Source organism: Azolla caroliniana, unplaced genomic scaffold (assembly GCF_043228905.1).
Source record: "Azolla caroliniana isolate FFs.n. ecotype wild unplaced genomic scaffold, voAzoCaro1.0.p SCAF_9, whole genome shotgun sequence".
NCBI lineage: Eukaryota > Viridiplantae > Streptophyta > Polypodiopsida > Salviniales > Salviniaceae > Azolla > Azolla caroliniana.
The window spans coordinates 15,434,793-15,449,678 of record NW_028230444.1 but is presented as its reverse complement, the minus strand read 5'-3'; the positions used below and the strand labels follow the sequence as shown (position 1 = coordinate 15,449,678).

At 44.5% G+C, this 14,886-nt stretch overlaps 1 protein-coding gene across 1 annotated transcript; it reads left to right on the top strand.

Moving 5' to 3' along the window:
* Positions 1-521: 521 nt before the first annotated feature.
* On the top strand, positions 522-2,322 carry LOC147860242 (uncharacterized protein At3g61260-like). The gene is made up of 4 exons (XM_087324200.1): positions 522-722; positions 1,029-1,116; positions 1,207-1,288; positions 1,817-2,322. Exons 1-4 carry the CDS (start codon positions 572-574, stop codon positions 2,012-2,014), a joined length of 519 nt encoding a protein of 172 aa, XP_087180326.1. The 5' UTR covers positions 522-571; the 3' UTR covers positions 2,015-2,322.
* The last annotated feature ends 12,564 nt before the right edge of the window (positions 2,323-14,886 follow it).

Below are 14,886 nucleotides of genomic sequence, written 5' to 3'. Positions count from 1 at the left end.
CCTCGAAAGTTTAGCTTCCAATCTTTCATATAATGAGAAACGAATGACAGCTTCGTGGATGTCGATCTCTTGATACTTGAAGCAAAATCTACGAAGTAAAAAGGGATAAGATCTGGCAATCGACTCATAGAAGCATTAGGGGAGGAGGGTGGGGTTATGGTTATCATGACATGAGGTTTGGTAACTAGGCTTGGGTTTGGGTTTTGCTAGGCGAATGAATGAATGAATGAATATGGATGATTCGTCGAAGGGGACCGCAGATGGATGGGTGTGATGAGTCAAGTCAAATACTCTTGGAGATGAGACCAAAGACCCCACCCCACATGGCACCATCTCTTATTAGCTAAATCTTCATAGTCTCTTGACCCCACACACACACACACACACACACACACTTTATTCTGACAAAAAAGACCTTCCACACTTTTAATACATACATACTCTGCCCATTCCTAAAACAGAAACTGCCCACATTATTATTAAACCTCGAGGTCTTTTCTACCCCTCCCCCTCCCCCTTCCCATCTTTCTCTTCTTTATCTGTGTTTTTTTTGTAAGCTGCTGTTCGTTCCATGGCAGAGAAAAAGGGTATTGCTTCTTCCACCTCACCTATGTCATCACCAGAGACGAAGATCATTCACCCTCATCCTCAACCTGAGGCAGAGACAGAGGCGAAGGTCTCACAGCTTAACCATGTCTTGACCTCTACTTCTAAATGCAGAGGTATATATATATTTATATACACACACACACACACACATACATACATTCAAAGAAAGAACTGGAAACCTTAAATGTCACGAAATGTGTTCTGGTTCTTGCTTATGGGCGGGTTCTGTTTTTTTATTGATGGTTATTAGTTTCCGATCATAATCACTGGTTAGCTGAGGTTTCCGATCATAATCATTAGCTCAATGAGGGTCCCAGTTGTCATTTCTCATTCGATGGGGTCTCCAAATATGATTCCTTGTTTAATGGGAATTCTGATTCATTAATATTTGACTGCTTTTCTGTTGATTTTTGCACTAGATGTGACCTTGGCCAAGCTTAACCAGGTCAAAATCTTCTCTCACATTAAGGCATGGGAAGATAATGAGAAATCCAAATCGCTCAACAAGTACTTACTAACCTGAATGAAGCTATTTTGATGATCTTTTTTTCAGTCATTAAACTATTGATGGATTAATTTGGTTTCCATTCTTCATAGATGTAATAGAGAAATCGCCAAGATTAATGCTTGGGAAAACTCCGAGAAATCCAGAGCAGAAGCCAAACTGAAGCTAGGAGAGGTGCGTCCGATATTATAATGATCTGCATTATAATGAATTGAAATTAGATGGGATTTTTAGATATTTTCTTATGAGCGGCTGAGAATGCATTCAGATCTATGGAGGTAAATCATTTTTTTTGCATTCATTATATAGGGTTTGGATATAGACCAAGATCACCATGCAGGTGAAGAGTGTACAATTTGGGTACATTCAAAGAGTGTTTTACAGATGTATTTGGCCTTTCTTTTTTCTGGATTTTCTGTTTTGTGGTTGCATCTAGTAACCTTTTAATAAAATCTTTACATGTGTGTCAATTGTTCTATCCATCTGATCTCCATTTTGTTAAAAAAAAACAAAAAACAAAACAAAACAAACTTCAGGAAGAGTGTTTTACAGATGTATTTGGCCTTTCTTTTTTCCGGATTTTCTGTTTTGATGGTTGCATCTAGTAACCTTTTAATGAAATCTTTATATGATTGTGTCAATTGTTCTATCCATCTGATCTCCATTTTGTTAAAAAAAACAAAAACAAAAACAAAACTTCAGGAAGAACTCGAGAAAAAGAGAGCCACGTACATCGAGCAAATGAAGAACACGATCGCGGAGGTGCACCAGAGTGCAGAGGAGAAACGTGCGGGAGCGAGGGCCAAGAAAGGTGAAGAGTTTGTGAAAGCAGAGGAATCGGCGGCCAAGTACAAAGTGCAGGGCAAGACCCCAAGGAAACCCGTGTTTATGTGCTTTTAGGCCCCAAAGACTTAACTTGTCCTTTGGAGCCTAAGACAATTCATGTGCTTCAAAGCTTTGGATTTGGACTATTTAACCTTCGCCCTTGGGCATCCCGGTTTGGCCAGATCACATTAGTATCCACGCTCTAGATCTTGTTAAAATGTAAATTTATGTGCCCACCAAGAGTCACAAGCGTGCTAAGATGGATTGGAACTTGTGTTATGTCGAATTGGATTTAAAAGCTTGGACTGTTTAAAATAACTCCAAGATGTATATAGATTTTTCTAAGGGGTTTTGAAGAACATAATTCATGTAAAAATTCTTTTTGTACACTATTAATGCTTACTTTATTTGTTCTTATTATGCAAGAGATAACCCAATGTTCAAATAAAATGTTGTTAGCCCCATTCTTCCCAAGACAATACCATAAGAGTGGCAATGCCCTTATTGAAAATCTTGTACGTTGAGTTGAAACTTTAAGGGTGTGATAAAATATAATAATCATAAATATGGGTTTTTGTGAAAAACATGAGTTGAAGCACAATGAAAAGAATCAATTTCATTTCCCAAACCAAGATAATATTCACCTAGATGCTTAAAACTGTGTCGGAAGAAAGTTTTGAGGATCCAAATGACCCATGAATCAAAAGCAAGTCAACACTACTAAGTCATTACATTTGGAATCTCCATTCAATTGCATCTAAAAACAATCCTAAAATGCCATTGTGAAGATGTTCCCATCAATCAAGGTATTGGGCTAATGCTAAGTCTAGATAAACATATCGATCAATAATCTTAAAAGAAGAGAATAATGGTTGGAGCCATATTCAAGAGTTGCAAAAGAATTAATGAGACAATATGTGCTAAAGAGTGATGCAGAGAAAACTTTAAAAACTTTACGTTTGTCATCCATTGATATGTGGCTAAGATTGTTGAAATATTAATAATCACATAGCTAAAAACATTATGATGTGGTGGTAAAGCTTGTACATTGACTCGTAAAGGTGGTTTTCCTTTCTTGAAGTTGGTTAAATGTAGCCACATTCCCACATTTAAATAAACTAAGCTTTGTGAGTCTTATGGAGAGTATACAAATTTGATTCATAGATGCATTCTAGCATTTACACATACACCAAACTATCGATATTTGAGAATGGAATTGAGGTTGTATATGGCATAGGCATAAAAACTTTGCTTGAATGATCGCTTCTTCCCAGACACCAATGATACAATTGAGGATGTGTCAACTCCAAACCGCAATGATGTAGTGAACTTCAAGGTAGGTTTGGGTAAGCTCTATTTTTTCATGGCCCCCCCAACTCCTTTTGGAAACTATAACATGTTGCTCCACTAGTGTACACATTTGGTACTAGCAAGTTTCATTTTATTAGCTAATATACAAGAACCATCATTGTGGCAATTGGTGATTTGTATATAATTAGGATAGACCAATGAAAGAGAATAAAGCTGAGAATCATTTATATAAATGAGATGAGTTTGACCCCATTAGGTGATCAATAATTTGGGAGAAGTGAGACAAGCATTCTCACATCCTCCAAAAGTACAAATAACCATGAATGAAACAACAAAAGAAACCATAAGCACTTTGTTCCATCAAAAGGGAGAGAATGTAGAACTCCATTCTATATCATGAATGTCACATAGTTTCATACAACCTTAGAAGGTTTTGCAATTGCCGTTTTGAGATTATCCACAACATTTGTCTTTATTCCTAATATACATGGCTTTTTACAACATTGGCCTTCATATGCACATTATAAACAATGTAAAAAGATAAATTTGCTTTAAAACATTATAGAAAAAAACAAAAATGATGTATTCTTAGGTAGTATTATATATAGCTTGTATGAATTGATTATAAATATAATGTGGACCTAGTCAACATCATCACTGTTTCCACACATCCCACCTTTCCCCACTCTAGATCAATGAGTAACCTCTTGGAAGTGCAAAGTTAGCGATTTGAGCAAATGACAACAAAAACTTAATAATAGAAAACCATATGGTTCCACAACAATAATAAAAACCTCACCAGAACAAAATTGTCACTAGGTTTTTTCGGCCGTAAATGCATAAATCCATGAAGCTATGTTCCTATACACATAGAATTTGTTTGCATAAAGCGATGATGCCATTTTTTATTAAATGATCATATCAAGTGTAAGCTAGGAATACCATTCAAGTGATTTTGGCATTGTGGTTTGAATGGCTCTATCATATGCTTCTTAAAAAGACATGGTTGTATATTGTCATGTTGGTGGATATCTTCCTCGTTTAGCTCCATTGGCCAATCCAAATAATCATTTTTCAGGCTAAACTTTGTTCCACACCATTTTTCATGCTTCAATAAGCCAACCATGTGAAGTGAACTAGAGTTATGTCCCATCTTCCCTACCAATATGTCAAGTATTAGTCAACACGCCAAGGGATGTAGTTTGTGAAAGGCAAAGAGTAGTTAAAGGTCTTCCACATTGATGTTCATGTAGAGTTCAACAAGGTAGATGAAAAGACAAGATCTTCTAGGTCCATTATTGGCGTGATGGTTGTGTGTGGCAATACCATCATTGGTAGTTTTCAAAACGGCATGTGGAAGTTCTATAAGGGAAGTCTCATAGTGGCCAGAGCACATAAACATGCCATATTGTATGTGATGCATGCCAAGTTGTGCAAGGATGAAGCAAATGTGGTAGCCAATTGAAATGGGGAGCTATGGCATGAGAGGCTTGGCCACATGAGCGAGAGAGACATGCATATCCTAGTCTACAAGAAACTTCTTCCGGAAGTAAAAGGGATAAGCTTGGAGAAGCATGTTGACTGCCTAGTCAGAAAGCAAAACAAGGTTGCATTTCACTCAAGGCCACCAAAGAGAAGAGAATGTGCACTAGAGTTAGTCCACACAGATGTATGTTATGTGTGCCCAATCACATCGAGGTGGACAATAATACTTCGTGACATTCATTGACGACTACAGTAGAAAGTTGTGGGCTTTCGTGCTAAAGTCGAAAGACCAAGTGTTGTCAACCTTCAAGGAATTTCAGGCCAGAGTTGAAAGAGAAGTCTGTCTGAACCGACAACGGTGGTGAGACAGAGGACAGTTCGAGGAGTATTGCAAGACACAAGGCCTAAGACTCGAATATACGGTGCCTAAGACCCTTGAACTGAATGGTCTTGCAATGAGGATGAATCGAACAATAATGGAAAGGGTGAGGAGTATGTTGTCACATGCAAAGCTTCGAAAGCCATATTGGGCTGAAGCTATGTTGATAGCAGTCTATCTAATCAACATGTCTCCCTCAGTGCCCTTGAAAGGTGATGTCCCACAACAGGTATGGACAGGTAAAAATGTCTCTTATCAATACTTGAAGGTGTTCGAATGCCTACCGTATATGCATGTTGCAAAGGATCAAAAGTCAAAGCTCAACAGCAAGTCGAAACCATGCATATTCCTAGGATACTTAGAAGATGAATTTGGCTACAAGCTATGGGATATACTTGACAAGAAAGTGGTGAGGAGTTGAGACATAATATTTATGGAAGACAAGCCGATCGATGACCGGAAATAGCAACAATTGGGGTCGTCTTCCCAGTCGACTCCCACTACTATGGACTCGGGACTAATAAACTCCACACAATCAGCTAATAGGAGACATTCAATCGACACAACCAAATCCGAGTTGGTCGACTCGGAGCAGCCAACCTGTACATATGAGTCAAAGTCGGGTAACCTACAAAGGTTGATTGATGCATACGAGTCGGAGTCAATCGCTCTTTAGCAACCGATCAACATATATGAACCCATGCTGAATGAAGAGTTGACAGACACATACAAACCTGAGCCGACCATGGGAGGTGGTAGATACTCATTCATAGAAAGGGCAACACACGTTTGATACTCTAGTCAATATGTTTTGTTCATTGACTAGATGAGGTAGAATGCTATGAAGAAGCCATGGTAGATGAGCACAATGAGAAGTGGCAGAGAACAATGAAAGATGAAATGGACTCCTTGCATGAAAATTACACTTATGACTTGGTAGAACTATCGAAAGGTAAGAGAGCCCTGAGAAACAAATAGGTCCTCAAGCTGAAAAATGGGGAAGATGGCAGCTCACCCATATACAAGGCCCGGATAGTAGTGAAGTTGTTTTAGCAGAAGAAAGGGGTCAACTTTGATGAGATCTTTGCACAAGTCATAAAGATTGTTATCGGCCTAAGATAACATGGTGTCAAATCTCCGGTCCTTTGCCGATTCGACTCAAGGTCTTGTGGTTGCGAGGGGGTAAAGGGGAGTTCACTTCACTACAAACGTGCTCAATGATTTTGAACTACAGAACTCAGGAGACACACCACAGAGAGTATGGACCGGTAAAGACGTGTCTTACCAGCATCTGAAGGTGTTTGGGTGTCTGGCATATGTGCATGTTGCAAAGGACAAGAGAGCAAAGCTTGATCCGAAGTCCAGGCCATGCATATTCCTTGCATATGGCGATGATGAGTTCGGCTACCGAGTGTGGGACTTGGTCGACATGAAGGTGTTCCAGAGTCGGGACATGGTCTTCATAGAAGACAAGACCATTGCCGACTGGGAGTCGGAGAAGAAGATGACGAACAAAAACTGGCTTGAGGATGCTAGGACTTACCTGGTTGAAAACCGGATGATAGCCAATAACCGGATGACACTCGACGAACTGGCTGGATTCGGACGAGAAACCGAACTGACAGAAGAAGAAGAAGACGTTGGAACCGAAACCGAAACCGGACAAGATCTCGAATCGGATTCAGATGAAGAACAGATGGAGGAACCGGTAGCGAAAAACCAAGGACGAAGATATCCTCTCAGAGAGGGAAGCCCCCCCCCCCCCCCCCTGGAGATTTCTGGATGTAGAGCACGTATTGCTAACTGATGAGGGGGGGGGGCGGAAAGCTTTGAAGAAGCAAAGAAAGACACCCACAACCGCAAGTGGTTAAGTGCCATGCAGGAGGAGATGAATTCGATGCATGAGAACTACAGATATGAGCTGACGGAGCTTCCGAAAGGAAAGAGAGCACTCCAGAAAAGTGGGTGTACAAGTTGAAACCGGGAGATGCCGGAAATCCACCTAGCTACAAAGTGTGGATCGTGGTAAAGGGGTTCCAACAGAAGAAAGGTGTGGATTTCGATGAGATCTTTGCCCCGGTTGTAAAGATGACATCCATCCGGACAATATTGAGCATAGTGGCAAGCATGAACCTCGAGGTCGAGCAGCTGGACGTCAACATGACGTTCCTTCACGGTGATCTCGAAGAAGAAATCTACATGCAGCAACCGGAAGGATTTGTGAAGAAAGGGAAGGAGCACCTGGTATGCCGGTGGAAGAAAAGGTTATACGGATTGAAGCAAGCTCCCTAGCAATGGTACCGAAAGTTTGACTCCTTCATGACCGACCAAGGGTACCACAAGACACAAGCCGATCATTGCGTGTTTGTGAAGAAATTTGACGGAGGCGACTTCCTGATACTCCTTCTGTATGTGGATGATATGTTGATCGTCGGACGAGACCAAGTCAAGATACGAATGCTGAAGAAGGCCCTGAACCAGACCTTCTCAATGAAAAACTTGGGTCCGACAAGATAGATGTTGGGTATGCACATCATCTGGGACCAGTCGAAGAAGCTGTTGTGGTTGTCATAGGAGAGCTACGTGGCAAAGGTGTTTCAAAGGTTCAACATGTCGGAGGCGAAACCGGTCGGATCGACACTTCCGGCATATTGCAAGTTGTCCAGATAGCAGAGCCCAAAAACGAAGGCCGAGAAGTCGGATATGAAGAAGATACCATATGCCTCTGCCGTCGGAAACCTAATGTATATACAATGGTGTGTACCCGATCGGATATTGCATATGCTGTCGGAGTAGTCAGCCTGTTCATGAGCAATCCGGTAAGAGAGCACTAGAACGCGGTGAAGTGGATACTCTGGTATTTGAAAGGCACCCCGAGTATGTGCCTCCAATTCAGCTCCGGTAAACCCCTATTGAACGGTTTTATGGATTTGGATATGTCAGCTTGTACGGATACCAGCCAGTCCACATCTGGGTACGTTATGACTTATTCAGGGGGAGTTGTATCGTGGCAATCGAGGTTGCAAAAATTTGATTCCCTGTCAACAACGGAAGCAGAGTACATGGCAGCCGTGGAAGCCGCAAGGAGGTAATTTGGATGAAGGAATTTATTGGAGAGCTAGGGATTCGGTAGGAGGAAGACCGACTCTACTGCGACAGCCAAAGTGAACATCCACCTTGCAAAGAATGTGGCCTACCATTCCCGGAGGAAACACATCCAAAGAAGATATCACTAGCTCTGAGAGAAGGTAGAAGATCAAGACTTCGTGCTGATGAAGATCCACACGGAGGAGAACGGGTCGGATATGCTGACCAAGGTGTTCTCAGCTAACAAACTAGACACGTGCCGGATCGGACTAACAAGAAATTGTCAAATGTTACGTGTGGAAGCTATACAAAACACAGAATACTGACAGAGGAAAAACAGGTTTAATGGAGAGCTTAAGACACAATGTATGCGGGAGAGACAGAGAGGGAAAAAAACACAGAAAAAAACTAAATTCGAATAATGTGTAAACTCTGTACATAGGATGTGCTCAAAGAGCACTTTTATACAAGTCAATATGGACTGATAGAAGTACTGACACGTACTTCAATGCTCATAATTGAGCTCCTACACTAACTCCTAAATATATTCCCTCGCGGAATATCTATTCAACGGCCTCTCGATTTCTGCACCGGTTTGCACACCGATTCGGCCAATGTTGAGCTTGTATCTCAACACTCCCCCTCAAGCTCAACTTGAGGCTCTTCCGGTCCTGTGCTCTAGTTTCTCATGACTTCACACCTCGCTCGTGCTCCTCGACCTGTTCGATTCCGCGTGCCTCGACCCTTACGGTCGACTTGTCTACTCGTGCGGCCTTTTCCAGCTCCCTTGTTGTCACTGTGTTGGCGCCTCTTCTGCTGCCCTTTCTTCCGCTTGGCCTTCAGTTGATTCGGCGTCTCCGAATCAAACATCCGAGCCGAATCGGTTGCCTCAGATTCGTCTCCACTTTTGTCCGAATTAGTTGTCTCCAATTTGTCCTCAATCTTGACCTTCTCGTCCTTGTTGGCTCCATCTCCCCCATGCTTGGTTAGCTCCGGCTCTTTCTTTCGGCTGCTGCCCTCTCGTCCACTTCTAGACTCTCCCGCGGATCCGCCTTCGGCTTCTTCAGCCAACAATAAATCGAATTCGTCATCCAATTTGGTGTCGTGGTCATTTCCGCTCCTTTCCTGCTCCTTTCCGTGGTCTTGTGGGACTTTTCTCCCCCTCAAGTTCGGCACGTCGAGGTGCCGCAACCCCAACGCACCCGAGAATTGCAGAAACTTGTCTAGACCAAGGGGCTTGGTGAAGATGTTGGCATTATGCCGATCCATCGGAACATATTGAAGTTCGACTTCACCAAAGAGGACACACTCGCGGACAAAGTGGTAGTGCACCTCAATGTGCTTAGTCCGGGTGTGAAAGACGGGGTTCTTCGCAAGTTGGATGCTACTGAGGTTGTCGCAGTAGATCGTCGTCAAACCGGACACCTCCACCTGCAGATCCTTAAGTAGTCGCTTCAGCCATATGGCATCGCACGTTGCGACATCCGCTCCTCGATACTCGACCTTTGTGCTCGACAGTGCAACTGTCGGCTGCTTCTTGCTACTCCACGTGATCGCGACGCTCCCAAGGGAGAACGCTAATCCGGATGTGGATTGGCGATCATCGGCGTCTCCGGCCCAGTCGACATCTGTATAGCCCACTAGCTGCATGGCAATACCAGTCCAAAATAGTAGCCCCCGGTCCTTAGTGCCACTGATGTACTTGAGTATGCGTTGCGCGCACTGAAGGTGCTCCTCAGTTGGCTGCGTGATGAACTGACTAAGCAAGCCGATTGGGTAACTGAGGTCCGGTCGGGTGATAGTCAAGTATATGAGGCTTCCGAAAATCTGTCAGAACCTTTTCAGGTCGCAGACCTTTCTGGAGTTGGGGCAAAACTTCACGGTTTTGTCCAGAGGAGTTGAGACGGACTTACAGTCTGCCATCCCAAACTTGAAGAGCATACTCAGCATGTAATGTCGTTGGCTGATTAGTATGCCTTCGGGGGTTTCTATCACTTCAATCTCGAGAAAGTAATGAAGGTCCCCCAGGTCCTTCATATCAAATGATGCTGCAAGTTGGAGCTTTACGCGGTCAATTTCACCTAGGTTGATGTCGGCGATGACCAAGTCATCAACATAAAGTTAAATACAACCGGTCGAAGTGACCTTGCTGGACGAACAATGAAGAGTCCGATTTGGACGTCGCAAATCCCATCCGACGCAATTGTTGTGTGATCTTCGCGTTCTAGGCACGTGGGGCTTGCTTTAGTCCGTAAAGGGACTTCTTCAACCGGCATACCGCCGAAGTGTTCGTTCCGGAGTGAAATCCAGGGGGCTGCACCATGTACACTTGTTCCTCAAGCTCACTTTGTAGGAACGCATTGTTTACATCCATCTTATGTAGGTGCCACCCCTTTGCCACAGCTACCGCAAGCAAAACACGGATGGTCGTCATCTTTGCGACTGACGCAAATGTCTCATCGTAATCAATGTCGTGTTGTTGCGCATAGCCTTTTGCTACTAACCGAGCCTTGTATCAGTTTATCAAGCTGTCGGTGTTGTACTTGATCTTGTACACCCACCTGCATCCAATCGGCTTTACACCCTTGGGGACGTCAACCAGGCCCCAGGTTTCATTCGCCGCAAGTGCGTTCATCTCTTCCTCCATGGCGGCACACCAATTTGCTTCCTTTGCCGCTTCTGTGTAGCTCTCCGGCTCACGCACTTCCGCTACACGTGTCATGTACGCATAGTGATGCGCCATGTACTCGTTCTATCCAAACCGTACAACAGGGTTCTTCTGGCGGGTAGATCGATGTAATTGCTCATTAGCTGATGTTGAGGCCGTTCTGGCCGACGTGGGCTTCGTTCTTGAAGGCCTGTCATCGCTCTTCTCGGAGTCAGATTCACGTCAATCCGACTCGACCCTATCCGTGCCGTACTCCAGCATCTTCTTCTTTCCCTTTTCTTTGCGAGTAAGTCGTCTCTTCGGCTTCCTACGCGGGGAATGCATGACCAGTCTCCACTACTCACCAAATCTTCATCTGACTAGTCAAACCGACTCAGTCGCTCATTCAGTCCACTTAGCTGAAATGAGATCGGACTCTCTTCAAGAGTTCCGACTTCGGGTTCATCAGGAGGCATCTTAGTCTCGCTAACCTCATCTTCAGAACTCGGATTGGAGCTGAGGTCCGTAGTCGGAGGCAAATACTAAGACGCAAACTCATTGAACACGACATCGCGACTTACACGAGCTTGTTTGGTGCGGGAGTTATAACACTTATATCCCTTCTGTTAGTTCGAATAGCCGACCAAGATACACTTCTCGGCTTTCGCGTCTAGCTTCCTCCGCTTCTCCTTCAGCACATGCACATATGCGATGCTACCGAAAACCCTCAAGTGTCGTAGATTCGGCTTCCTTTCGAAATACAGCTCATGTGCGGACACTTTTTCTCCGATCCAATTGTGGATGTAGACCGCGGTTCGGACCGCTTCAGCCCAATAGAACTTGGGCATGCTCTTTTCTTCCAGCATTGCCCGTGCCACTTCCACAACCGACCGATTCTACCTTTCGGCTACGCCGTTTTGGTCTGGCATATACCTGCAACTGAATTCGCGCCGAATTCCCATTTGTTGCAGATAATTGTTGAATTGGCCGGAAAAGTACTCTTTTCCACCATCCGACCGTAGGCACTTGATCTTCCTCCCTGTTTCCTTTTCGGCAAGATTTTTGAGGTTCCGGAAACAGTCAATGACTTCACTCTTTTTTTCAATGAGTTAGATCCATGTGTGCCGGGTGTAGTCGTCGATGAAGGAGACGAAATATCAACTCCCGCCAAGACTCACGTTCTGTGTTGGTCCCCACACATCTGAATGTATCAAGTCGAGCTTATTTTGGCTCTGATTACGCTCGTTGGGGATAGGAAGTCGGTGTTGCTTCCCTAGCAGGCAAGATTCACAAATTTCAACCTTTCGACGACTGTTTCGGCAATCCGAACACAACTTGTTTCGCTTGCAGGTCTTGAAACCTTTGGTAGTTGACATGGCCTATCCGCTTATGCCACAAGTCAATATCATATTCGACTTTTTGTCCTTTTTCAAACATGGCGGTGCCTACGTCATTGGTGTCGAGGATGAACATCCTCCCATCTCTACGCCCTTGCGCAATAACTTGGCCTTCTTCCTCGATGAAGCACCCGAGCTATGAACCAAACTTGCATCCCCTGGTCGACGATCTGTCCGACCGACGCCAAATTTTTCGTAATTGTCGGGACATGTAACACGTTCATTAGCTTCCCTTTTTTCCTGACGTGACTGAGGGGAACTTCACCGACATGTATGATCGGATGCGGAGTGACATCTCCGGTTGCAACTACTCCCGGTTGTTCCGGTTTTTCCAGATATGAGAACCACTCTTTATGGTTCGTCATATCGTTTGATGCTCCGGAGTCAACGTACCACACTTCATCTGATTTCAGGGTGGTCTTCTTCATCGAGTTCGCTTCGTGTCTTGTCACGAAGGTTGTCCCCTTTCCGACTTTTTCAGATCCTTCGGCGTAGTGCGTCCGCTGCCGATTTCTTTGTTCGGTCGGTCCGAATCCAAATCCAGTTTTCTCCGAATAGGCGTGCTTCTTCCAACACTCGCTCTCCTTGTGGCCTTTCTTGCCACAATACCAGCATTCTGCAACGTGTTTCCCTTGCCGGTTCTCATAGCCTCCTCGACTCCCCCTACTTTCAAAGGGTCTGGAATTGCTGTCGACATCACCATGATACCTTCTTCCCGATGTCGTGAAGATCCGTCATTACACGTGGATCGTGAGGCGGAACCGTCGGGGTTCTGGACCGGAAGGATTCAAAGTCGGTACAAGCTTTTGCGTAAGCTTTAGCGAGAAAGTACTTAAGATAGATTGGGAAAGAGAGAAGTTGAGATTAAACGATTGAGAGAGATTGATTGAACTTTTAACTTTAGATTTAAGAAACAAGTTACACGATCAATTTGATAACGAATTTCTTCTTCTTAATTTCATAACAAAAAAAACCGTGTTTTTTCTCCTCCCCCTTCCTTCTTTTATAGATGCTCTCATGCATATGATGCATGTGAGGGTACAAGACATGCATAAAATGCATGTTTGCCATTTGGCGCTTATGTATTACATGTGGTGCATGATAACCATGTCACTCATTTTAGCTCTCATGTATGAGAATTTACATGTAAAAGTACAATGATAGAAATATAAATTCAACTAAATGTCATGGCTTAACGGTAAGCTAATTGACTCCTAACTTGGAGGTGCAAGGTTTGAATCCTTACTTGCCCTCCTTGTAAATATATATATTTATATATTTATTTATCTAGTCACTGGACGCCGGTTCGTCAGATGCCATCGGTTACCAGTGCCTCGCCGGATGCCGTCGGTTATCGATGTTGTCGCCGGTTGCCGCTGGATGTCGTCATCTCACCGGCGCCGGATACCGGTGCCGTCGCCGGATGCCGTCGGTTACCGTCGTCTCACCGCCGTCGGATACCGGTGCTGCCGTCGGATGCCGTCGGTTACCAGTGCCTCGTCGGATGCCGTCGGTTATCGATGTTGTCGCCGGTTGCCGCTGGATGTCGTCATCTCACCGGCGCCGGATACCGGTGCCGTCGCCGGATGCCGTCGGTTACCGTCGTCTCACCGCCGTCGGATACCGGTGCTGCCGTCGGATGCCGTCGGTTACCGGTGCCGCCGCCGGATGTCGTCGGTTACCGGTGCCCCGCCGGATCACCGGCTCCATCGCCGGTCCGGTTTTGGTTGGCCAAAACCCTTTACGAGTAGCTAGCCCACCTCCACTCTTAGTTCAAGTTACCTTGAACTCTCTATGCTCCACACATAGACACAAAGATAATATCTTTTGTTCTACCTTATATATGATGAGAGCCGTATTTGTCGTGCCTATGTGGGATATCTCACAATTTTCTCTTTTCCTTTCACAAACTTTATACCCTCATATCTTGACATTTAGTTATCTGTTTCTCGTGTAATAAAGTGCATTCGAAACCTCCATCATTTTGTACTTAGATATTAAATTTATTTAAAATGTTATCTTCACAATTATTGTATTATGTGATTCATACTCGATTTCGTACGTTTTATGGGATTTTCACACTATTGCCGAAAATCTTCACGACACCGTCTCCCGTCGGCCACCTCCATTGCGCGCCGACTCGCCTCGTCCGCCACGACCACGGGGCCTATTTCCCTCCGAGTACAACATCTTGTTGTCGACGTGCGTACTCGTCGACGCACCCGCGTGATTCTCCTCTACAAGGAGCATCGATTGCAAGTTGAAAAACGACGACATATTCTCCCTTGTACAACTAGCAGTTCGGATTGCTCCAAACTTCGACACCAATCGTCCGAGGCAGATCTGCACCATTTCACCCTCCTCAATGTTCACATCGATGGAGGCGAGGGAATCGCAGATATCCTTTATCTTGGAGGTGTAGTTAGCCACTGTCATGTCGCGTTGACGCACATTGCTCAACTCCTGTCGGAGTTGGAGCTTCCTGGTTGTGGTGCTTGCGGCAAAAATCTTTTAAAGATTTCCCCAAGCATCCTTTGGCGTTCTTGCATCCCGAATGTAGCTCAAAAGTTGTTCGCTCACATAAGACGCGAAGGAGTAGAGAACTCCGCTCGCCGACTGTTCCCAGGCCGGGAAGTCTCTG

Coding starts and splice junctions, on each gene's coding strand:
- LOC147860242 (XM_087324200.1), top strand. CDS start 572: ATGGCAGAGAAAAAGGGTATTGCTTCTTCCACCTCACCTATGTCATCA. Junction 723..1,028: donor CTCTACTTCTAAATGCAGAG/GTATATATATAT, acceptor TTTTTGCACTAG/ATGTGACCTTGGCCAAGCTT. Junction 1,117..1,206: donor AAATCCAAATCGCTCAACAA/GTACTTACTAAC, acceptor CATTCTTCATAG/ATGTAATAGAGAAATCGCCA.